This window comes from Cebus imitator, unplaced genomic scaffold, assembly GCF_001604975.1.
Source record: "Cebus imitator isolate Cc_AM_T3 unplaced genomic scaffold, Cebus_imitator-1.0 Scaffold192, whole genome shotgun sequence".
Taxonomy (NCBI): Eukaryota; Metazoa; Chordata; class Mammalia; order Primates; family Cebidae; genus Cebus; species Cebus imitator.
In genome coordinates, this window is record NW_016107507.1 from 670,999 (window position 1) to 696,913 (window position 25,915).

Genomic DNA, 25,915 nt, shown 5'->3' on the forward strand with positions numbered 1-25,915 from the left:
GAGATTTAAAAACAATTAAAACTAATGAGTTTCTGCACAGCCAAATAAACTATAAACAATAAAGAGAAAACCTACAGGATGGGTGAAATATTCGCAAACTATGCATCTGACAAAGGTCTAATATCCAGAATTTATCAGAAACTTAATTCAACAAGCAAAAACACAACTCCATTAAAAAGTGGGCAAAAGACATGAAGAGACATTTCTCAAAAGAAGACATACATGCGGGCAACAAACACATGAAAAAAAAAATGCTCAGCATCACCAATCATCAGAGAAATGCAAATCAAAGCCACAATGAGATACCATCTCACACCATTCAGAACAACTATTGTTAAAAAGTCAAAAAAATAACAGATGCGTGTGAGGCTGCTAAGAAAAGGGAATGCTTAAATGCTCTTGGTGGGAAAGTACAGCCACCGTGGGAAGCAGTTTGGTGATTTCTCAAATAACTCAGAACTACCATTCGACCCAGCAATCTTGTTACTAGATATACATTCAAAAGAAAATAAATTTTTCTACCAAAATGACACATGCATTTATACATTCATCACAGCACTATTCACAATAGCAAAGACATAGAATCAACCTAGGTACCCGTAAACAGTTAATTAGATTAAAAAAAAAGTGGTACCTATATATCATGGATACTACACAGCCACAAAAACAGAAATGAAATCATGTCCTATTCAGCAACATGGATAGAACTGAAGGTCATTACCACAAACAAAGTGAGACAAGAAGAGAAAATCAAATGCTGTCTCACTTATAAGTGGGAGCTAAACACTGGGTACTCATAGACCTGAAGATGACAACAACAGACATCAGGGACTACTGGAGGAGGGGGCACTTAACTGTTGGGTACTATGCATACTACCTGGGTGACAGATTGTTTGTATCCCAAATCTTGGCGTTATGCAATATTCTCAGGTACAAACATACATATACATCCCCTGGATCTAAAATAAAAGTTGAAATGACTATAACAATAATTTATTTCCAGTACTAAGTCAACCAGTATTTAGACCTTGTTAAATTTCCCAAGAATCTAGTGAGATATCTATCCCAGATTTCAAATAACAAACTACTAATTCCAGAAATACTAAGTTCTTTATCAGGATATCTTAGAAATATTGCACATGCTGAGAATAAGTTAATATCTTTAAGTACATGAGAAATACTGGGGAAGCACTAAAGAATACTGCATCACAGAAAACAATATCCTCTCTTAAGAATTTGATCAACATAGGGAAAAATCACTTGTTTCTTTCAATGTACAATGATTAATAATAGTAATCACAAGTAATACTGTTAAACACAATAGTAACATTTCATACTTGTGAGATGTAGTTTAATTTAATCAAGAGGGAATTAAAAATTCATAAAAGATTTAGCCCAACAAAAATAAGCAGATATATAAAAATAAAAATCTAATTATATATAGCTTGACTATACTTTCACTAAAAAGAATTGCAAAAAAAGGCTCCAAGAAAGGCAAAAATAAGAAAAAAATTCATGCCTCCTTCCACTGCTACCTACTCTGGTATTGCTGACGTTTTAGTTTTAATTAACTAACACTTACAGGTGCACTAAATATGTGCAGGCATTGTTCTAAGTATCTTGCTAACTCATTTAAATGCTATGTTAGTACATATTATACTCCTGTTTTACAGATAGGAAAACTTAGCCACTGAAGGGTTAACCAACTTGCCTAAAGTCAAACATCTAGTAAGCAGTAAAACAAGGATTTGAACCCAGATCATTTAGCTCAGGGGCCAGCAAAGTTTTACTCAAGTTTTACTGTAACATAGCCACACACATTTGTTTTCATATTATCTGGCTACTTTCACTCTACAATGGCAGAGCTTAGTAGTTGCAGCAGAGACTGTATGGCTGGCAAAGTCTAAAATATTAGCCATCCAAAGTAGCTTGCCAATCCCTGGTCTACCTCTACATAATCTCTAGCAGTTAATTGAAATATACCTTCCAACGACTCAATCCCAGTTGCTTGTGCCAGTAAATCTTCATGTCTTGCAACAACCTGAAAAGCAAAAATAAATGATTAGCTTTTGCTCTATTAGGTACCTTTCCTTGTAACCACAATGTAGAATTGAAGGTCACTCTTGATGTAGAAATGGGGCAAATACAAATGCAGAAGAAAAAAAACACGTTATTAAGGTGTGTTTGAGATGAATTACAAGCAGAAACACACATACATTTACAGCTCAACACAGATCAAGAGGAGATAAAGCCTTTTCTTCGCCCTACCTTAATCTGTTTGGACTGCAGACACAAAATGCCTTAGACTGGGTAACATACAAACCAAAGAAATTTATTGCTCACAGTTCCAGGGGTTGGGAAGTCCAACATCAAGGCACTAACAAATTCAGCATCTGGTGGGAACCCATTCCTCATAGATGGTACCTTGTATCTATCTCCACATGGTGGAAGGGGCAAACAAGCTTCCTTGGGCCTCTCTTATAAGGGCATTAATCATCTCCCAGAGCCCCCAGCTCTTCATACTATCAAATTGGAAATTAAGTTTCAACAAACGAATGTCAGGGGAACACAAACATTCAGACCATAACAAGCCGCTGGCTATCTTAATGAGATGTGCAAGTGGAGTTATGCCAAAAAATGTAAAAAAACAGCTCACTGATGCCATACCAGTATTATGTTTTCCCTTTAAACATTATTTTCAAACATCAGGTTCTCTTTGTTGTTGAATTTGATTCAGCACCACCAAGGCCGCATCCTAATCTGAAAAGATACAGCACTCAGTGCTCCCTATACCTGAACATCTCTCTGCTTCCAGTTTCCCAGTGTCACACCCCCACAGCAAATCCTTTTCCCTATAGAAGTTTGATACTTTTATGAGAATTAGGGCACTGGAGATGGCCAGAACAAAAAACCAAAAAGGTTAAAAGTTAAAGGGCACATGCAAGAGATTCCTAGAAACATCACGAAATCATGCAAATCTTTAGAATAATGCAGGAATCTTTATTATTTCATGCCTTTTATTCCAATGAATACAAGGTTTCATGTCTAGTGTTTTGACTGAAGTTCTTCCATCACCAAAGATTAATTCACTGGAACCGATAAATCCTCTACTTTGTCCTGTTTCAGATATCACTGTCATTCTGTCAAGTCTCTCTATCATATTTACCTAAAGTATTACTCTTGGTCACCTCGGTCTTTTTTTGTAAGGTTACCAGAAGATGTCTGAATTTTCCCCAGTCTACTAATATGGTTATCAATATGTCCATCTTAACAAGACTAATTTTTTTAAAAATTTTCTATTCTCCATTATCACTTGTAATACTTTGGTGAGGTTAAAAAGCCTAAAACTATAGTTTCATAGACTCCCTTGCAACCAATTAAATGATTTTTCCAAGAGTTGTGGAAGACAAAAGAGAGGAAAGCTGGACAAGGCAAGGTGGCTCATGCCTGTAATTCCAGCACTTTAGGAAGCCAAGGCGGGTAGATCATTTGAGGTCAGGCATTCAAGACCAGCCTGGCCAACATGATGAAACCCTGTCTCTACTAAAAATACAAAAAAATTAACCATACGTGGTGGCACATGCCTGTAGTCCCAGCTACTCAGGAGGCTGAGGCAGGAGAATCACTTGACCGGGAAGGCGGAGGCTGCAGTGGGCGGAGATCGCACCACTGCACTCCAGCCTGGGTGACAAAGTGAGGAGAGAGGGGAGAGAGAGGAGAGAGAGAGAGAGAGAGGAGAGAGCGAGGAGAGAGAGGAGGAGAGAGGAAGAGAGAGGAGAGAGGAGAGAGAGAGAGAGGAGAGAGAGAGGAGAGAGAAAGAAGAGAGAGAGGAGAGAGAAAGAGAGAAGAGAGAGAGGAGAGAGAAAGAGAGAGGAGAGAGAGAGTTTACTGTTTCAGCTAGTAATAAAGATCCTGAGACCCGAGAATTTAAAGACAGTTAAGAGAACCACATTGACCACACCAGCATTTAGTCATTAGGTATCTAGAAGTAGAATTGTAGCACTGGCATGGGTGGTAAGAGAAGGTACTTCCAGGCCTCTGTATTGCATCTGTGGTAGTTCCTTTAACTCCGTCCACTAGCTATTCACCCAACAATTTTATAAGCATCCAAACTCCCTGTATAAAGTGTCTTTCTGCTCTAAATACCTAGAGTGATTTCTAGTTCCTGTGCTAACCCCTAACAAAAAATATTTTACAATTTAGTCACCTCGCTGATATAGACTACTGGGACTTAGAGACTTCCTCTGTCTCACATCCCAGGCTACTATAACTTCTCCCCTCTAAGAAATGGTAAATACATTGTAAGTTCTTACTGATTTTTGCAGAGAAGACACTGCATACAAGGAATAAGGAAAATACCAAGCATAAAAGGACTGAAAGGATTTCAGGCGGCTCTTGCAAAAAGCCATCCCCTTAGAACTCTAGGCAGAACTGAGTACGTTCTCCCATACTCCCATAAACAACTTAATTATTTAAAACAGGCCTCATTTGCCTGCCATTATTTCTGTCTACGTCTGCCACTGGTCTGTGGGTCCTTGGAGAGCCAAGAAACGTATTCTATTTATTTGGCTATCCCCACAGTCCAACTGAAAGCTTGACAACTAAATGTGTTTTCTAAACATCTGTCAATAAAGATTGAAATACAATTATACATAATCAGAAGTTTAAAATTAAAATGACCTTAGAAGTCATCCCAGTCCTACTAAGCCACTCGACGAAACTAGGACACAAAAAAGATCAAGTGGATATGTCTCAGGTTATACCAAATCTATGTTTCCAGGTAAACAATCTGTTTCATACACTGTTCATTCATTTAACTATGTATTAAATACCTACTCAATCAAAGGCAACACTAGAAATTATACCATAAAATCACCCTATAAAAATTACAGAATTTTAGGAGAGGAAGGAATCTTCAAAGTTATCTACTATAATCTCCTCTCCCTCTTGCTTATTTCCACCCATCTGATAGATTAAAAAACAAACAAAAAAGCAAGACTCAAAGACACTAAGTGATACTAAAGTCAGTTAACAGCATAGCTGAAATTAGGACCCATCTCCTAACTTCTCATAGTGCATCCTACTCACAGTAACACTTATCAACTTTCTGTAATTTCGGCAAATGCTACACTTCGTGCTCATAAAGTATGACTTGCCAATATAACATCCCAATTTTTCTTATTCATATTAATTCCAAAATTCCATTTTCCATTATGTTTATCAAACACATCCTATTTTTTGCCCACTATATTCGTTGCACATCAGTTAAGTTGGTGAACAGGAAGTATAAATGAAAGGCTGTGGTGAAGTGGTATATTAGTTTTTCAACTAACAAAAAGGGTTTACAGAAAACTTCAAATATTTACTTTGAAAAATAAGTCACACTGGTAAGGATGCTTGTTCATGTCAATATGCATTTATATTTAAGAAGATTACAAAAATGCTAAATCATGACTTTAGGCTGAATAATCCATAGGGACCCTGAAGATCAGAATTACCTGTAAATGTAGTTCTTTGTCCAACTGACTGATTCCTTGGGCAAGTTTTGCTAGTTGTTCAGCAATTACAGCTTGATGAATAGATTGTGAAGTATAAGTCTTTACATCAAAGTCTTCATTTAAAAAGTCACTATAACACTCTGGATTAAGGGAAAAATAAGGAAAAGTCCGTAAATACCCTATCCTAAACCAATTATTAAACAACAGAAAAATTATAATTAACATATTTTAATCCCATACTCTGAACCACTCCTCTATACTGCTTAATGCTTAATTTTTATCATGACTCAAAAGGAAGTACAACATTGAGAAAGAGATTAAAAACATAACTACAAGCTATTACTACTAACCAAAGAAAACAAGATTATTGTCAGTGAAAAGACAACAGGAAAATTGGCTATATATATAATATTTATGGCCTCAGATATCTCTAGACCAATGCATAAATACTGTTATAGCAAAGTGAATCTGGACTTTTAACAATAGGAAGCACAGATTTATAGGTGTAACTGAAATTTAGGATTTATGGGTAAAATATGTTAATGGAAAGAAAGGCTGTTTAAAATAGGCCCCTACTAGATGGGAAACAGAAGTAATGCTAGATGTTAACAAGATATCCCTTAATATAAAAATCCACATATCTGTGGATGAAAGATAAATTAAGAGAATTAAAAGATAAAAATAGATACCCAGAAACAAAGAAGTAAAAGAAAAAAAATAGATACCCAGAAGTAATAAGCTCAAGGTAACCACCTACCAAATCTCCTAATGATACAGTAGATACAGTAAGACTGCCCTGAGAGAGATTATGAAACAAGCAAAATAGAGTACTTATAAGAAAACTTAAATTGTCTATATCCTTTATAATGTATGCTCAGTGAGGGGAAAAAGGTCTTTGTTTTGTTTACTACCTCATCTCCAGTGGCAGGTTCCATGAATTAAGTAATCAATACATCCGCTGATAGTATCATTCTGGTAACAACAACAACAACAAAAAAAAGTAAAAGCTCCTACTCCTGATTACGCTCAAAATGTAGCGGAATGAAAAAAGGAAGCTGCTACTTTGACTACTTTTAATTCTGAGAACCACATTTCCTTCTAGTTTCCAAGTGCTTCTCATAATTAAGGACCCTGTCAGCCAGACAAATGAAGAGAGCCATTCCAGGCAAAAGGAAGGTTTAGCAGTAGCAAATGCCATTGCATGTTTTGAGAAATAAGGGGAATACTGATTTCAGTGTGTTTAGATCATAGCACATGTATACTGGGCAAAAATAGTAAAGGACAGATGTGGTTCCAAAAGTTGGAGGGCCGTTTGAAAAGTGGTTTATAATATACTCAAAATGTTTAACCATATCTCATTTAACTCAAGAAACTGCACTATCAGCTTTGTGTTCCAGAACAATAATCCTGGCAGCAGTATAAAAGATGGAAAACGGATTAGTCACACAGCAATGTGCTCCAGTTGCCTTTTGAGCGCCGACTATTACATTTTCAGCAATTCTGTGAGCCAGTTGACCTTTCACATAGGTATCTTAAAATCCATGACAGAGTATTTACACCATGGTAATCAGCACACAGTACAAAATCAGGGCGTTTTCTATTTTCCCACAAAGCCAATTTACCAGTATACCCAAGAAATGGAACCACAAAAGCCAGTAAAGTACTATGGTAACAGCCTAAGTGACATAATGAAAGCCTGAATAAGACAGTGGCACTAAGAATGTCAAACTGGGCCGGGCACGGTGGCTCAAGCCTGTAATCCCAGCACTTTGGGAGGCCGAGGCAGGTGGATCACGAGGTCAAGAGATCGAGACCATCCTGGTCAACATGGTGAAACCCCGTCTCTATTAAAAATACAAAAAATTAGCTGGGCATGGTGGCACGTGCCTGTAATCCCAGCTACTCAGGAGGCTGAGGCAGGAGAACTGCCTGAACCCAGGAGACGGAGGTTGCGGTGAGCCGAGATCGCGCCATTGCACTCCAGCCTGGGTAACAAGAGCAAAACTCCGTCTCAAAAAAAAAAAAAAAAAAAAAAAAAACAAAAAAAAAAAAAAAAAAAAAAAAAAAGAATGTCAAACTGACAAATTTGACAAATATTCACATTGCACAGGATGTAGGACTTAGCTGAAAATGGGTGATTAAAACAAATAAGGATGATTCCCAAATGTCTTGATTAGGTAACTGATATAGGAAATTTAGTTTTACATTAAGTTAGACCACTAGGCACTGAATATACAAAGATGAACATGAACAAACCTCTGCCTCCAAGGAATTCATAATTTATAAGGGGAAGAAACACACATTTATCCGGCAACATAGTAAACACAGATAACAGAATACCATAGGAAAAGATTATGAGAGAAGATAGAAAAAAAGAATTCATTTTTTCATATCTAGAACTTGTACTATTTGTTCATATGTAGGTTTTCATGCATATTATAGAACTAGCAATGCTTGTTTACTGTCAAAATAGGAATGTCCATACAGGTTACGGAACAGTATATCATAAAAATTATTAAGATAGGAATGTCCAGTAGGTAGTTAAAAATACAGTTTTATACTTCAGAAGACAGGTAAGGATCATACTGAAACCACAGAAAAGACCAGATAATTCAGGGAAAAAAAAGTTTTAGAATGCACAAAAAGGAAAAATGAGAAAGACAGGAAAGTTGGGGATGAACAGAGAAAATGAAAGCTATCAAAGAGACTAAAGAGTGCTCAGGGATAAAGAGAAACAAAAAGGAATGGCAAAAGCCAAAAGAAGGGATAGCCTAAAGAAAGTAAGTGGTAGTAGCAGCGTCGTAGAGCTTCCAAAGATCAAACACAATGAAAGTTGAATACTGGCCATGGGATGTGGCATTTGGGGACTGACAGCCCTTAAAGAGATGAAATATATAACGTAGTTTCCCCATTCCCATACGAGGCACACCAGAAACACCTCACCAATTTTCATACCATACACCTGTGCTCACCAAGCCTATCAACTGGATACTCTGTCACTGGCCAAATCCCTGACATAGTAAATCACAGTTTCTGTTGGAAATACTTAATTCCTCAGGAAAGTTAGGGGTGGGAAGGGCAACAGAGAGCATTTAATTCAGGACAAACTGAACTAACAAGTTATCTACAGGAAACTGGCAAAGAGCACTTAAGAGAATAGAGAATTTTTAAAACACATGGCACCCATAAACCACACGAGGAAAGTATTTCAAGAAACGCAGCAAATGCTATTACAAGTTAAACGTAAGGACCAAAAAGGTGTCCATTTGTCGTAACCACAAGAAAGTCATTGGAAACCTTGCAAAGTTATTTCAATGACATAGATTGAGGGTAACTGAGTCCCTAGGAAACTGGAAGAAAAAATCCAGAGCAAAGTATGAGGGACTCTCCTTAGAACGGAGCAGAGACTTCATTTCTCTTGTAATTGAAAAGGCAAGGGAAAGAAGGAGCACGGGATGGTTATAGGTTGATGTTAAAATTATAGGTTTGATGGGCAACAAATGGAGAAAGTTCACATCTGATGGATCCATTTTTTAACCCCGGGGAAGCAGAAAGTCATTTGTTGAGCTTGAAGGGAGAGGTTTGAAAAGGGTAAGGAATATTTAAATAATTACTGTGGAGAATAGCAGAGAACCAAGAAGAAAAATGCACAAGGCAGAACTGAAGACTATGTACCCTCCGAGAACTGATTACAATTCCTGAAATGCATCCTACTGAAACATATATCCATTGTTTGGCCTGTACTGTCCCTTCCACTGTTCACCTGGGGAAGTCCTAGCTACACTTTAAAACAACTTCACCTAGAAAGCCTTTTCTGACATTTCCTAACCAGTTCCCAACCCCCAGTTAACATTCTCCTCTGTATTAATGCTCTACTTGATACACAATCCTACTGCTATCTTACATCACTTACATTACAGCACCTACCTTTACAGTTCTACTGATTTCCTCTACTAGATGGTGAACTACTTGAGGGCAAGAATTGCACATATATCAGGAGCAGCTGCAAATTTATTAGGGTCTCTACCTTGCACCTTAATTTAAATTCAGTTTTTGGTTAAACTTGAACGTCACACCCCTTTGTCAATGTTAAAAACGTTTAACCAAGTTTTTGGTTAAACTGAATTTAAATTAAGATACAAGGATGGATTAGACAGAGTGATCTAGAGTTTCTAACACAAAATAGTTCAGAAAACAACATCATTAGTTTTGACTAAAGTACATAAGTTATCATGAGAAGACATGTAATTTGGGACGACAATAAAATATTCAACAGTCAGAGAAAATAAACAGTAATTTAGAACTTCACAGCATTTATTATCCACTTGGGTCTTCAAATGTGTGTATGTGCTTCTAACTGCAACGTTCAATTTAAAAAACATTCTGCACCTACTGTATTTAAGATACTGCTATTCACATTGTGGGATATATAAAAAAAAAAGTTCACAATACAGAAAAGATTAAGACAAGTATACAAATGATTTCAGTACAAGGTAGAATGCGATGGCCACTAGAGAAAAAAATTAAGAACAGGCGAGAAGGATTTTAGGTTTATGCTTATAAATTTGAACTTTATTCTGAAGGATAAGAGATTCGGGACATGGTAACTGGACTGACAACTGAATATGCTTTTCAAGTATTTAACTTTTCTTATTTTGGGCAACTTTTCTCCAAACAGACTAGCAATAAATCTGACTGCTAGATTCTGTATAAATTGTTAATCCCAATCTGAATCAATTCCCTGAAACCTCCCCCGTCTCATTGTGGATAAGTGCCTCATAAAGAGAACGGGGACGGGAAAGAGAACGGGGACGGGGAAAGCCTGCAAGAGGGGTCACCTGTAGACAGATCATTTGTTAAAAGAGTGGGCATTTCCAGTTCTACTTTAAAACAAGCCCCTATTTCATGATGCGTCTTTCGTCTGTTCTAGATACTTTTGAAGAGCTCGAACGCTACACCCCTTCGTCAAGAACTGCTGTAGCAGCTGGTGGCTGCCAACGCGGGCCACAGGATTTAGGCTCCCGAAACTTCAGGGAAGCTGGAGGCATGGGGGGGGGGTCGAGTTAAAATGTGAAGCAACAAAAACCAGGTGTCCCCAAGACACTGGAAAACAGGGAGAAAGTCCCAGAGGAAACAGGTTGGCTAGAACAGTACCCACAACTGGAGGCCGGGCGGAGGGGAGTGGTTACGTCCAGACTGGAAAACTTTGTGCAAAGCAACGGGTTGGGTCCACCTTGCTGCCCAGGTGCGGAGCTGAGCAGTCTCGCAGCCCCACCACCTGGTCGGACCCCGTCTCCTTACCGTCCTGCAGAAGTTCCCGGACTGTCGCTGCAGCCGCTCCAGAGCCTCGAGCCCCGAGGCCAGCCACAGCGACGCTGCCATCGCTGCCTTCCATGTTGGCAGGTGCCGGGTTGATGTCGTCAGCAGCAGAACGGCCCCGCCCAGGTGGTGACGCAGAATATCGGCGCCGCCCGCCTAGCCAACCCGTGGTTTAATGCCGGCCTGGCGAACTGACTTTGAGGCTGCGACTGGGCCAATCCTGGCTAGGAGCCCCGTGGGTACTCGAGCGGTGGGCTCCCAGGGTCCCAGTGCTCTGCGCCCAGCGCACCGAGGGAGCCAAGGCTGTCGGGCTGGCGCTTTCCGCAGCAGCTAGTGCCCCGGCCAAGGAGAAGGTGGGCGCCGGAACGTGGCCGCGGCGCTTATCTGTGAAGCAAGTATTAAACCTCAGAACAGGGTCCGCGCGGTGTAGGGCAGGAGAGCAGACCAGGGAGCTTCGTTTGCCCTCCACACTCACAGGAGTCAGGAGTTAGTTGCTAGATAGCTTTATCTGTCCCACGCTTGATTGGCACTCCTGGGATAATAAAAGCCCGCAGGAAATGCTTAGGAAGAAAAGTTTGTGGGGATGAACAGTGAAAAGAATTAGGGAGAGTCGACGAAGAAGGAAGAATGAACCATAAAAGGACAAATAAAACTCACTGTCTCTACTCTCCTTCCTTCCCACGAGACCTTTGACCTTTTGCCTTTTCTACCTCTTCCTCTCAGTTTGAGCAACGTGCCAGACTTTTTCTTAATTACAAACTGGTGGGTTGCCCATACCTCACTTAACAGTATTGACGCTGTGAGAGCATCAGGTTGGTTCCCATTATATCTTCTCTGCTAATACATCCGCATTTTCGACTTAGATTTCTTCTAAGATAAATACTGATAAATTAACAGGATTAGTCAACCACAACTATGCAATAAAGTCTTAAGCTTCTAAGCAAAAAGAAGCTGTAATATGACTTTTCCATTTGTGCAATAGGTATGTATCCAGGAAACCAATTTTGTCCAATTCCAGAGCTACGTGGTTTTCTACATTCTGTTTCAAAAAGGTCGTATTACTTATCCTGTGCTTAACGCTGTTCTAAGTATTTTATAAATCTAAATGCATTTCATACTCATAACACCGCAGGTAAGCAAGTCTTATGCTACACTGCATTATGCTCTCTTGACTTTATCTCAGGATTTTCCCTAGTATGTTAAATCTCAGTCATGATGGGAATAGGAGTGATTCATTCATTATCTGTGAATTAGGGATTGTTTTTCCTCCCTTGGCTTTTTTATACCCCACAGTGGAAGATTTAGAAGAGTGATAATAATTGATACAGCGACAGTTTTGACACTCCCCCCCACCCACTCCGCATACTACAGGAGTTTACAAATGCAAGGCTCAATCCATATCGTAAAAGGAGCCAATAAGTAAGTTAGGAACCAATTTAAACAAACAATTGTACCAGGTGCTATGGAATCTTTGAATTTACCTATTCCTGTAGTTCTAAGCTTATCTGCACATTGAAATCACCTGAAGAGCTTTAAACCAAACACTGATGCCTGCACCTGAGCCCAGGGATTTGGATTTAATTGGCCTAGGGTATGGCTTGGGCATCCTGAGTCTTAAAAGCTCCTCAGGTTATTGTAATGTACAGCTAAGGTTGAAAGCTACTGATGGTTTTGTTTTGTTGAGATGGGGTCTAGCTCTGTCACCCAGGCTGGAGTGCAGTGGCAGGATCATGGCTCACTGCAGCCTCAACCTCCTGGGCTCCAGGGATCCTCCTGCCTAAGCTTCTGGAGTAGCTGGGACCACAGGCATGTGCTGCCATGCCCAGCTAGTTTTTATGTTTTTTTGTAGAGATGGGCGTCTCACTATATTGCCCAAGCTGGTCTTGATCTCCTGGCCTTAAGCAAGCCTCCTGCCTTGGCCTCCCAAAATGCTGGGTTTACAGGTATGAGCCCTGAAAGCTACTGATTTATTCTTTCATCAAATAAATATTGAGCGAGGCCTCTGTATGTCATTTACTATGAATGAAAGAGTGGATAAAAATGAAATAATTCTTGTTAAAATCACTAATGACCTTGTTGCCATTGCACACTCTGTATTTGCCTTACTTGTCTGTGATGTTTAAGATACCTACCCTCTCCTTCCTTTGTAATAGTCTCTCTCTTGATTTCTGAGTATCACTCTTTAGGTTTATTCCTCCCAGCTCCAAAGTTCATCTTCAGTCTCTTTTGCTCTCCCCTTTTCCTCTGTTACTTAAATATTGGTGCTTCCAGCAGTTTCTTGCAAGATCCTGACATTTTTAAGTACCTTAGCTGTTTTTAGTTTCAACTCCTTGCCTGAAGGATAAAGACTGGAAAGTTTGAGACCATTCTAAAGTTGAACCATATCTGATTCTTATTTTTTATTTTTTTCTGCTTCATTTTTCCTTCAGACATACCTGTTTCTTTTTACTAAGTTACTAAGGCCAAAAACTGGAATATGAAAAGTAGCCAACACTGAAATGGTAGGATTTTAAGTATGGCAAATATAAAACATTTATAAACTCTCTAATTTCATCACTTGTACCTGTACCTCTTGGGGTATAAAATTGATTTACAATGCAATTATAGGATTATAATTGAAATTTTCATTAGATAATACCACATTAAAATTTTTAAAAATAAGTGTTTATCTTCTGATTCACAGAACAGGTTTCAAGAATTAGAATAAAAACATCAGGATATCTTTTGATACACTGACTAGTTAGAGTTGCTCTATAAATGCCGTTTAACTTTCCTGAATAAAACAAGATATTGCAAAATGCCAGTCATATAGAGTATTATATATAAAATAATTCAAAACAAATTTCTTGGTTTACCAATCCCAACAAAGTAATGTGAAAAATTTTTAAGTAACATGAAAACTTACAACATGGTAAACTAGGAAAAAAATCTTGTTTTCTACATCTGGTTTTCTCACCACTATCTTGTGTAGTTTTCTACATATATTTATCTTATAGATAGAGGCAGCATTCTGTAGCATCATATTGGCTACTGTGAAAAGAAACTATTAATAAAAAAATTTCTGACCTCACAAGCCTGATGAAAAATACATGTTGTTGGTAGTGGAAATTGTTAAATTGGAATTAACATAGTGAAAGCATATTTTCTCTATACAAGCTTACTGTCTTTTTCAGATTTGAAACAAATCTGTATTAATGAAGAGCGACTGCATACAAACCACAATATGTCAAGAAAGAAGAAAAGATCCCATAGAAATGTTTCATTCTGGACAGCTGGTAAAAGTCTGTGCCCCAATGGTTCGATATTCAAAGTAAGTGTTGCTAAATGGTTAATGAATGAAGATGAAATTTCCCTTTTATCTTCTGACTTTTTTAAAGTATTGTAAGACCACCCACCAAATGGGATCTTCAAACTCCTAGCATTGGAATTATGATTTAAAATTGAGTCATGATGCTACTACTTGCCTAGTATATATGTGACCCTGACTAACTATTAACTTCTCTGAGCTGCACTTTTTGTATCTATAAAAATGGTGGTAGTTGTAACTCCTACCTGTAAGTATATAGTGGATATTAAATAGATATAAGCATCGATATACAGATTTTTATGCGAACTTAAGTCTTGGGATAAATAGGAGTACAGTTGCTAGGTCCTGTAGTAGCTGTGTGTTCAGTTTTTGAAGAAATGTTTCTTTGTATCTTTTGCTTATCTTCTGATTGGATTGTTTGCTATTTTACTATTGTGATGTTTTTTTAAAAAAATTTTGTTATATAAATAACATAGAATTTATCTCACAATCATTTTTAAGAGTACAGTTCAGTAGTGTTAAGTACATTCACATTGTTGTGCATCTGATCTCTAAAACTCTTCTCATCTTAGAAGATGGAAATTCTATACACAATAAACTATAACTCCCCATTCCACTGTTCCCCCCACCAGCCCCTGGCAACCATTATTCTACTTTCTCCCTCTATGAATTTTACTACTCTAGGTACCTCATATAAGTCGTATCATACAGTATTTGTTTGAAGCAAGATTGATTTTGCTAATACTTTGTGCAGCATAACATCGTCAAGGTTCATTTATGTTGTAGCATATATCAGACTGTTCTTCTGTTTTGTTTTGTTTTGTTTAGTTTTGTTTTGTTTTGTTTTTTTGAGACAGTGTCTTGCTCTGTCGCCAGGCTGGAGTGCAGTGGCACAATCTCGGCTCACTGCAACCTCCGCCTCCTGGGTTCAAGCGATTCTTCCGCCTCAGCCTCCCTGAGTAGCTGGGATTACAGGCACGTGCCACCACACCTGGCTAATTTTTGTATTTTTTGTAGAATCGGGGTTTCATCATGGCGAGGATGGTCTCGATCTCTGGACCTCGTGATCCGCCCGCCTCGGCCTCTCAAAGCCTTCCATTTTTAAGGCTGAATAATACTCCATTTTATATCTATTTTGTTTATCCATTCATCTGTTGATAACCATTCATCTGTTTATAGAACACAAGGTAATTTCCGCCTTTTGGCTATTGCAAATAGTACTGTCATGAATCATGGGTATACAAATACCCACGGTTCACAACAGGTCTCTGAGACCCTACTTTGAATTCTGTTTGGCTATATGCCCAGAAGTAGAATTGCTAGAACATATGGTGATTCTATGTTTAATTTTTTGAGCAACTGCTATACTGTTTTCCATAGCAGCTGTACCATGTTACCTTATCACCAGCAGTGCACAAGAGTTTTAATTTCTCTACATCCTCATAGAGTTTTGTTAATTATAGTCATCCTAATGGGTATGAAGTGGTATCTCATTGCAGTTTTAATTTACATTTCCCTAATGATTAATGATGCTGAACATCTTTTTGTGTGTTTATTGGCCATTTGTATGTCGTCTTTGTAGAAATATCTATTCAAGCGTTTTTGTCACTTTGTTTTCTTGTCTTCTATTGAGTGCTGAGAGTTATTTATATATTGTAGATATATGTTCCACTGTTTTGTCAGATACGTGATTTGCATATATTTTTTTCCGTTTATGTAACTTGTCTTCTCGTCCTCTTAACAGGATCTTTTGCAGAACAAAAGTTTCATTTTAAGGACGTCTATAATTTTTCAACGTTTTCCTTTTGTAAATTGTGCTTTTGATGTCAAGTATAAGAAACCTTTATGTAGCTCCAGATGCTGAATATTTTCTCCTAAGTTTTTTTCCCTAAAAGTTTTATAGTTTTATGTCTTGCATTTAAGTCCATGATCGGTTTTGCATAAATTTTTATATAAGTGTGAGGCTTAGATTGGGGTTCTTTTTTTTTTTTTTCTTATACCTATGGATGTCCAATTACTCCAGCACCATTTAGTGAAAGGCTATCAGGCGGGTGTGGTGGCTCACACCACCAAATCCCAATCTCAGCACTTTGGGAGGCCAAGGTGGGCAGATCACTTGAGGTCAGCAGTTCAAGACCAGCCTGGCCAACATGGTAAAACCCTGTCTCTGCTAAAAATACAAAAATTAGCTAAGCATGGTGGTGCACACCTGTAGTTCCAGCTACTGAGAGGCTGAGGCAGGAAAATCTCTTGAACCCAGGAGGCGGAGGTTGCAGTGAGCTGAGATCGTGCCACCACACTCCAGCCTGGGTGACAAAAACAAACTCCATCTCAAATAAATAAATAAATACTATTTCTCCATTTAATTCTTTGTGAGAAATCAGCATTTTCTGTTTTGTTCTATTGATCTTGTGTCTTTTCCCCTACCCATACCACACAGTCTTACTGTATAGCTCTTAATATGTCTTAAAATCAGGTAGACTGATTCTTCCAAATTTATTTTTTCAAAATTGTTTTAGCTATTCTAAAACAATATGTAAAGCTATTCCCTTGCCTTACAAACAAATTTTAGAATGACCTTGTCTATCTCGGCAAAAAATCTTGCTGAAATTGTGTGAAACCTATACATCAACTTGGGAAGAATTGACTTCCTTACTATATTGAATCTCCCCATCCTGAACACAATATATCTCTCCATTGATTGAAATTTTGTTTTATTTTTGTCATCATATTGTGTAGTTTTCAGCATACAAGTCCTATACATGTTTTGTAAGACACCAGAATGTTTTGAGCAATTGTAATAGAATATTTAATTTTGGGTGTTCATGTGTTTATTGCTAGCACATAGAAAGAGATTATTGTCTGTTGATCTGATAGCCTGCAAACTTGCTAAACTTACTTGTTGGTTCTAGTTTTTTTTGTAAATTCCTTGAGAGTCTACATGAACAACCATGTCATCTGCAAATAAGGACAGTTGGATTTCTTCCTTTCCATCATGTGCCTTTTGTTTCTTTATTCATGCCTTATTGCACTGACTAGAAGTTTCCTTACTGTGTTGAAACAGGGAGGAAGATGCTTCATCACTGCTGGCAGGCATGGAACTCCACACTCCTCTTGTGGCCTCCACTAATATCACTGGGCTGGGCGTGACCTCGCTTGTCACCAGAGATGAAAGTTTCAGATCCTTACCTGGCCTTCTCACGCATCATCTCAGTAGAATGTTGGAGTACCTTGTTACAGCCTTGGGAGGGTAGAAGTCTAGGAGTCCCACTTGGGCTTTGCTAATGGAGATAAAGCCATAGCTTATTCTACAGTATTTGGCTGGAGTAGAACTGTCCAAAAGTTTTCTATCTTACTAGGTCAGACAGAATGTTTTCCTGGTCCTTTGGTTAGAGAAGGCTTTTGTTGGATCTGGTTTTGTCTGCATCCATTGTTGTTTCCAGGTAGCCAGCTTCTTCAAGTCTAAGATATTTGAGACAAGAATAAAACCCAGAGAACTCAACACCCTGTCATTCCTCAGGTCCTCAGCCTATCTGGCCATCTTTTCTTCACCTTTCAAAATTTTCTTGTGTTTGTTTTATATATAATATCCAGGGTTTTTAGTAATTCTTAGCAAGAAGAATAGGGAAAGGTATATCTACTCCATCTCCCCATAGGTAGAACTTTTTCTGATATTTAACAATGAATTAAAAATATGATTGTGGTATTTCTAAATGCATAATTAAAGTTTTATATGCTCACAGGTTGGCCTTTAGGACACTAGTAAGAAAATACAGTTGTGATCTGTGTTACACACCAATGATAGTTGCTGCTGATTTTGTCAAATCTATAAAGGCCAGAGACAGTGAATTTACCACAAACCAAGGTATGTGAAACCCATAGTGTACTGACTTTGTAAAGCTTTTTAAATTTATTACAAACTCAACTCTCTTGTCTAATCAGAGACAACACAATTTAGAGATTTTATATTAAAAATTTCAGTTCTTTAGTGTTTTTAATAAGTATTTTTTAATGTTATTACTGAATGCCTTGTAAACTATCAGTGTATATATCAAAGCGTAAGGTCACTTTGAAACCCTCTCTTCTCACTAGCGCTATTACAATAGATTCCTGTCACACTGCCTCTAATCTTGTACCATTCAAAACTATCCTCCAAAGTGACCTACTGAAAATGTAAAGTTTTCTCTTGTTCTCAAAGTGTGATCCCCAGACCAGCAGCATCAGTATTATCTGGAAACTTGTTAGAAATGGAGATTTACTGGTGTACTAAATCAGAAATTCTGGATATGTGGTCCAGCAATCTGTGTTTTGAAAACCCCTCCAGGTAATTCTGAGCTTGTTAAAGGTTGAGAACTACTGGCCTCAAGACTAAAATTTCAGCACCTGAGGATAAGATACAGTTTTTCATAACCTGACCTCTGAATACATCTTCTGCAGCCTTATCTTCCTTCAGTTTCTCCCCACAACCCACTGACTTTATCCTGCAAAATTCTTAAATTATTTTAAGTCCTTGAACATCCCCTGTCTTCTCATGCCAGACCTCTCTCTCTGTGGCAAACTATAGTTTATGTTTTTTAATGCAGCTCAATGTTTGAAGCCTTGAATCTTTTTTTTTTTTTCTTAAACCATCCTCTACTCATGTCCTCCCTCCTAAGCACAGGCTCTTATGATGCACTTAATCCTCCTGCATTGTGATTTCCTCTCTATGTGCCTGTTTCTCCCACTAGATTCTGGCCTCCTTGAGGGCTGTAGCTATAGAAATAGCTTGATTTGTATCCTCAGAATCTAGTACTGTGTTGGAAATATATTCAACCAATAAATGGTTGTTAAATTGAAATTCTGTAACTCTCTTGAGTTACAAAAGGAAAAGCACCTTACATCTCCATAAAGAATAAAGCAAAATCTCCTAAACCATCATAATCCTGTAAAGCAGTGGATTGATATAGAAATCTTGAATCAGTGCAACTAGGATGATGCCGAGAAATCTGCATTTTTATAAACACCCAGTGAATCTCATACAAGTACTCCTGAAAAGAAATGTTGAAATATATCTAACAGAGTTTATAATACTGACCCAAGGATAAGAAAAATATATTCTTTAAAACCTAGGAAGCTTTAATACATTTGGCTATATTAAAATTGAAACCTTTAGGCCAGATGCAGTGGCTCTCACCTATAATCCCAGTGCTTTGGGAGGCCGAGGCAGGTGGATCACCTGAGGTTAGGAGTTTAAGACTAGCCTGGGCAACATGGCAAAACCCTGTCTCTGTTAAAAATACAAAAATTTTGTGTGTAGTGGCAGGCACCTATAATCCTAGCTACTTGGGAGGCTGAGGCAGGAGAATCACTTGAACCTGGAACGCAGAGGTTGCAGTGAGCTGAGACTGTGCCACTGCACTCCAATCTGGGCAACAGAGTGAGACCGTCTCAAAAAAAAAAAAATACTTAAACCTTTATATGTAAAAGCACAAATATACTGAAAGACAAAAAACTGGCAAGAATATTTGTAACACATGATAAATAGCAATACTAATTTCTTTGTTTTATAACAAAAGGAGGAACTAATGGAAAAAATTTATATAGAAAAAATTCAAAGAATATGAAGAGAGCTCACAAATTAAAATATACAAATGTTGGATATACACTGTAGGATAAGTTGTGAGGAAACAAGAACTGTTATCTATATTGGTATATGTCTATATTGGTAAACCCTGGAAGATAGTTCTGTGAAATCTATCACAATGTTATATGTTAAATGCCTATTAACAATTCTACTCCTATGAATTTACTCAGAGAATGTAAAACAGTGTAAAAATACACTATATGATCCATCTATACAGTGGAATATCCCACTGTAAAGAAAAAAATAGGCCTGAGTATGTCTCCCAGATGTATCAGGGAAGAAAGGAACAGTAGGCATGGTGGTATATATAGAAAGTTCACACTTGTTTAAATTTTGGTATACAAAACTTGTTCTGGAATGCAGTAAACTAATTCTCACCTTTCAGAAGAGGATCTGTTTTGTCAAAAATGTTAGACTAGTTTTCGTTTATCAAATTTTGTACTATTTAAATTTTTTACTGGGTGTAAATTGCTTTTAATTTAAAATATTTTAAATTGCTTAAGGTTCTTTTATTTGGACAGATGCTTCTTAGGCTAAAAATCACTACTGTTATTTTATCCTGTACGAATATTAAAGTTTGGGGTGTGTGTGTGTGTTTTTTCCTGTGAATTTTAATGTTGAGCTATTCATTTTATCAGGTGATTGCCCATTGATTGTTCAGTTTGCTGCTAACGATGCAAGACTTTTATCTGATGCTGCTCGTATAGTCAGTCCTTATGCGAATGGAATAGACATTAACTGTGGTTGCCCTCAGAGGTAAAGCTCAAAGAAGTTGGAAGAATTTTCCAAAAGATTAGAAAAAAAACTATGTGAACATGGTAAAATATCTTTGTAGTTTTCCAAAAATTAAAAAGAAAATAGAGTTACAGCACCAGGGCTCAAAACAAGAAAGAAGAAAATACAGGGAAATATAATTTAGGAATATAAATTCAAAGCTCTTTTCTGATGACTGAAATCATGTATAGACCTTTGAAGGGTGTTTGTCTCCCCTCACCACTAGAATTTTTATGTGGCTGTGCCTTGAATCTCATCCATAGTAGTTATATGAGAATCTAATGTTTTCCGCAATCCCTAAAATGTATTTTTACTGTCTTGTCAGATATACTTGCTCTGAAAACAGATTGTTTGACTTAGGAAATCACCACATTTTCTCCTAATTCCTCTTATAAAAATACCTTATTAAAATCACCTTTTCTTTCTATACTACAGTTATTTGCTTGGGTTTATGTAACTAGGTGTTGATAGGAGGTACTTAATTTGACAATATTTCTACTGTACTGGCACTATAGTAGATTATCTATCATTAATTCAAAATGTGTCCAAAGAATAAAAGCAAAATTGTTAAGTATAGTGTAATCCAAATCAGATTGGACATATTTGTATACTCATTAGGAGAGTTAAATAAGCTGTTTAGTGGTATTGGAATGCTGTAAGCCAAAAATAGCTTTCAACTATTGAGACTAATAAAACTTCTTGTTATGCACAATAAACATCAAATTTGGAATTTTTAAAATCTGAAATAATTGCAATTAATTACTTCAAATACTTAAACCTGTTTTGCTTGAATGACTTTTAATAGTCTCACTTGCCCTTGAAAACCATTTCTCTTAAGTACTTTTTGATCTGGGAACATGTTTTCCTACTTTCATATTGATCCACTTAGAATGTTGGGTCTATGAATTTTTTAAATCTGCTTCTATTCCAGATGACTAGAAAAATGGATGCACTTGCATTTCAGTGCTTTCAGAATTTTGTCTTCTCTTCCAGTTATTTGTAATTCACTTGTTCTTGTGTTTGCTTTATAAAGGTGGGCAATGGCAGAAGGTTATGGGGCTTGCTTAATAAACAAGCCAGAGCTTGTTCGAGACATGGTGACACAAGTAAGAAATCAAGTGGAAAACCCTGGATTTTCAGTTTCTATTAAAATAAGGTAAAGATAATATTACAATCTATTGATAAGATGATTCGTTACTTAGGAAATAAAAGATTATTCCTTTTGTCTGATATTGTTGGGAGTGTCTATCCTAAATAAATTTGTTGCTGGTGTATAGAAATGTTGAAATAAGACATTTAGTAAAAGAATATATACTATAATTTTCATTTATAGTTCAAAAAAAACTTTGTGTTTGTACTTTTAACAAAAATTAGAGCATCTCTTTATTGTAAATTTCACCAAACTTTCTACTTTTTCCATGTAGTATTTAATGAATGTTAAGAAACATTCCTGGTGCCACATGTAGAAAATAGGAAAAACATTTGCACTAAAATTTCACAATAAAAAGAAAAACCTGGAATCGATTTTTCCATGACAAGTTGAAAACATATTTCTTTTTTTGAGTCTGACTCTGTTGCCCAGGCTAAAGTGCAGTGGCATGATCTTGGCTCACTGCAACCTCTGCCTGCCAGGTTCAGGTGATTCTCGTGCCTCAGCCTCTCAAGTAGCTGGGATTACAGGTGTGCATCACCACACGTGACTGATTTTTGTATTTTTTAGTAGATAGGATGTTCCACCATGTTGGTCAGGCCAGTCTTGAACTTCTGGACTCAAGTGATCCACCTGCCTCAGCCTCTCAAAGTGCTGGGATTACAGGAGTGAGCCACCATGCCCAGCCTGAAAACATATTTCAATATGAAATATTATGTTCTTCCCTTTGGGGATGGGAGAATGCACAGCAAATATTAAGGTTTAAATTCATCTATGACAATACTTTGATGGCACTTTTGTTTATCAAAGCCAAAACGTAGAAGCACTAGGTCTACGATAAAACTTCTTTGTTGTCCTATGTTGTCAATAGTGAGACAGCTAAATTTGAGGTCTTGGGCAGGAACTGATCCCTAAAGAAAACCTTGCTGATAATGATGGAGTAATAATATAATATAGCAAAGCTAACTAATTTAACAGATAAAATATGAGTTTAGTCAGTTAATGTTAGCATTAAGATTTGTATGCTGTGAACAGATTAATGTAATTTTGAAATTGTAGGATCCATGATGACCTTAAAAGAACTGTAGATCTTTGTCGAAAGGCTGAAGCAACAGGAGTTTCATGGATTACAGTCCATGGAAGAACTGTTGAAGAAAGACATCAGCCAGTGCACTATGATTCCATTAAAATAATTAAAGAAAATATGTCTATACCTGTAATTGCTAATGGAGATATCAGAAGCTTAAAGGAGGCAGAAAATGTGTGGCAGATTACTGGGACAGATGGTAAGAAATAAGTACTTGGATTCTTGTCTTTTAATTGAGGGGAAGAAATCAGAGTGGGGAAGTAATGTTAATTCAATTTTTATTCATTTTCTTTAACATTAAGCCATATTTTCCCAATGAGCTGAGTTAAGCTAAGTGATTTATTGAAATGATGTTAACTTTTCAACCTAGAAAAATACAGATTATCTTAACTGGGATAGATTAATTCAGTTACTTTTCTGACACCATCATATCTAGTGACCAGTGAAGAATTTTCCATATAGCCTACTAGTAAAATAAAGCACCTAGAAATGAGAGTAAGTGAACTCAAGAATGCTAAGAACCAAATGAACCCCAGAACTGCTATGCAGTTTCACTATTGCCATAAATTATTGGCATGCCAAGCCCTATGATTGCTAGGTGGGAGAATACAGATAAACTGAACTTTAAGCAGCCCAATTTATGACAATCTAGATTTACCCTAAAGAAAAACTAAAGACCCATTGTTTAAGGAACAAATCTTTAAAAAATAAAGATTTCTATAAGTAAGTACATTTAAGCTTTTCTGGTTTACAAAAGGTACCAAATTTAATTCTTTTGTAATTGAATTAAACATACTAGTGTAATAAAGTTATTTTAAAACCTTGTAATAATACTTTTTAAATAATATTCTGTTTGCTTCATTGAGTTTGAACTAATAACCATGGGTTCTTAATGTATGGACAAATATGGTGTGTTTTAATTTGTAGGTGTGATGGTTGCAAGAGGACTTTTAGCAAACCCGGCCATGTTTGCTGGATATGAGGAAACCCCACTGAAATGCATCTGGGACTGGGTTGACATTGCTCTTGAACTCGGGACTCCTTACATGTGTTTCCACCAACATTTAATGTACATGATGGAAAAGATAACTTCAAGGCAGGAAAAAAGAGTATTTAATGCTCTGTCAAGCACATCAGCAATCATAGATTACCTTACAGACCATTATGGCATTTGACTAGACTTCCCAAATAATTTAAATATATACTTCTAGACCTATAGTGAAACAACAGAACATTATATTTTGCACCTTAAACAAGTAGCTCTCAAATGTTAGTATAAAAACAATCCCTGGGAGCATTTTGTAAAAGTCAGTCCTGCACCCCACCCCTCCCTCATAGATTCTGATTTGGTAGATCTGGAGTAAACCCAGAATTTACAATTTAAAGAAAACTCCCAGTGGTTCAAACATCCTGATCATCCTAGGCAAACACTGACAAATACTGTTCTGAATCCTGTTATGTAGATATTTGGGGGATGGGTAGAGTTGGAATTTTCTCCTAAAGGAGTCATGTTTTCTCATGTTAACATTTTTAAATAAAATTTATTATTTTAATACTAAGTATGGCTCATAGTATCTGTAAGTTAACAAGAAGTATGCAGGTGCAAAAAGGTGGTGCACCTGCAAAAAAGTATGCAGGTCCAAATATCAACATCCATCCAAAATGAAAAAGAACAAAAAATTCTGAGTAGAATTGCACTCAGAACTTACTAAAAATTCCAATTGGTTAACGACATTACATTTGGTACATTTCAAAACTTCTAGATCCTCCGAAGAGTGAAAGCTTGATAAATATAACTGCTACCTAAAAAGATAAAATTAACTGCAATCCACCATATATTAAGTATAAGAAATTTGGTAGCCAACCTGGAGATGATTATATACTTAAATATTTCCTAGAGAATAGTAACTAGGTTTTGTTTTTAATTTTAAAACCTAATTTTCAAATTCTGTGTTTGATGTTATTTTATGCCTCCCAGCAATTGACTTTAAAGTCATGGTTTGGGAGTGTTATTAACAGATTTTGTTATCAGCGGGCATGCACTGCAAGAATTAAGTATCTCAGACTGAAAACAGTTCATAAAGTATTATTCTATATTGCCACTGTTACAAGGAAATAATTATGTAAAACTTTAATTCACGTTTGGGAATATTGAATGAATCCATTTTAACATAAGCACTGTGGTGCCATCTTTTTTCCTTGGTACTCTTTTCACTTTTCAGTTAATGCATTTTTTTAAAGATAACTGGCTTTTTCATTTTCTATGAATACTGTACAAAATAGGTATGGTCAGAACTCTGAATTGAATTATCCTACTGGTGTGAGCACAGCATCATCCCTAGAGTAATGTGTTCCGTGTTTGGAAGGAACCAGTGTGGATGGGCAAGAAGTTCTAACACATTTGATTAAAAGGAACTTCCTGGCACGGTGCCTCACACCTGTAATACCAATACTTTGGTAGGCCAAGGCGGGCAGATCACTGGAGTCCAGGAGTTCAAGACCAGTCTGGGCAACATGGTGAAACCCCATCTCTACTAAAAAATACAACAATTATCCAGGCGTCATGGCAGGCCCCTGTAATCCCAGCCATTCAGGAGGCTGGGGCGAGAGAATTGCTTGAACCCGGGAGGCAGAGGCTGCAGTGAGCCAAGATTGCGCCACCAGAATCCAGCCTTGGTGAAAGAGGGAGACTCCAACTAAAAAAAAAACAAAAACAAAAAAAACAAAAAAGTACCTTCCTTTTGGTTAATTTATGTGCAAAGTCTTTTTTCTACTTTTTTGTTACATGTGATCAAGAATATTTGTGATAATTAGGAAAAAGCACCAACTTAAATGTGTTTTTGAATGCATTATATTCTATAATAATCTATTTTCAGCATTTGTTTACTATGCCCCAGATAATTGTCACCAGGATAGTACTTATATTCCTGATACATTGTCACTATTGAAAAAAACTCAACAATTTAAATGTATATGCACAATGTGAAAAGCTGAAAAATAGTAATTGAAAGAATATCAGCATAACCAACTTCCCTGCCAGTCCGCAACCACCACCCTGAAGTTTACTGCCTCTTCCTAGCCCACGGATGGGAACAGAACACCTACGGAGTATGTTGTGATACTACAGTTGCTCCTACCTTCTCCAGAACAAAATGCT

At 37.1% G+C, this 25,915-nt stretch overlaps 2 protein-coding genes across 5 annotated transcripts in view; one reads left to right on the plus strand and one right to left on the minus strand.

Annotated features, from left to right (window-relative positions):
- Window positions 1-11,140, minus strand: part of COG5 (component of oligomeric golgi complex 5) — a 368,077-nt gene extending 356,937 nt beyond the window's left edge. The window contains exons 1-3 of one of the 3 annotated variants that reach the window (XM_017546917.2): window positions 10,800-11,139; window positions 5,499-5,638; window positions 1,984-2,041 (exon numbers count right to left, since the gene is read on the minus strand). In XM_017546917.2, coding sequence (XP_017402406.1) covers window positions 1,984-2,041; window positions 5,499-5,638; window positions 10,800-10,893 — 292 coding nt within the window. In that variant the 5' untranslated portion in view covers window positions 10,894-11,139. Of the gene's footprint in view, window positions 1-1,983; window positions 2,042-5,498; window positions 5,639-10,799 lie in introns of all 3 variants that reach the window. The other 2 variants (XM_037745106.1, XM_017546916.2) reach the window with 2 other exon arrangements.
- Window positions 11,123-24,318, plus strand: DUS4L (dihydrouridine synthase 4 like). 2 transcript variants are annotated; one of them, XM_017546928.2, is made up of 7 exons: window positions 11,123-11,208; window positions 13,991-14,127; window positions 17,868-17,989; window positions 20,386-20,503; window positions 21,555-21,677; window positions 22,731-22,957; window positions 23,686-24,318. In XM_017546928.2, exons 2-7 carry the CDS (start codon window positions 14,012-14,014, stop codon window positions 23,931-23,933), a joined length of 954 nt encoding a protein of 317 aa, XP_017402417.1. In that variant the 5' UTR covers window positions 11,123-11,208; window positions 13,991-14,011; the 3' UTR covers window positions 23,934-24,318. The 2 variants fall into 2 exon arrangements, with proteins under 2 accessions (XP_017402417.1, XP_017402418.1); XM_017546929.2 differs by lacking the exon at window positions 11,123-11,208 and adding an exon at window positions 11,275-11,629.
- Window positions 24,319-25,915: the final 1,597 nt, after the last annotated feature.

What these genes read in the sequence shown, in the direction of transcription:
- DUS4L (XM_017546928.2), top strand. Translation starts at nt 14,012, where the DNA reads ATGAAGAGCGACTGCATACAAACCACAATATGTCAAGAAAGAAGAAAA. An exon ending in CCAATGGTTCGATATTCAAA is followed by an intron (nt 14,128 to 17,867) that starts GTAAGTGTTGCT and finishes ATATGCTCACAG; the next exon opens with GTTGGCCTTTAGGACACTAG. An exon ending in TCAGTTTCTATTAAAATAAG is followed by an intron (nt 21,678 to 22,730) that starts GTAAAGATAATA and finishes TTGAAATTGTAG; the next exon opens with GATCCATGATGACCTTAAAA.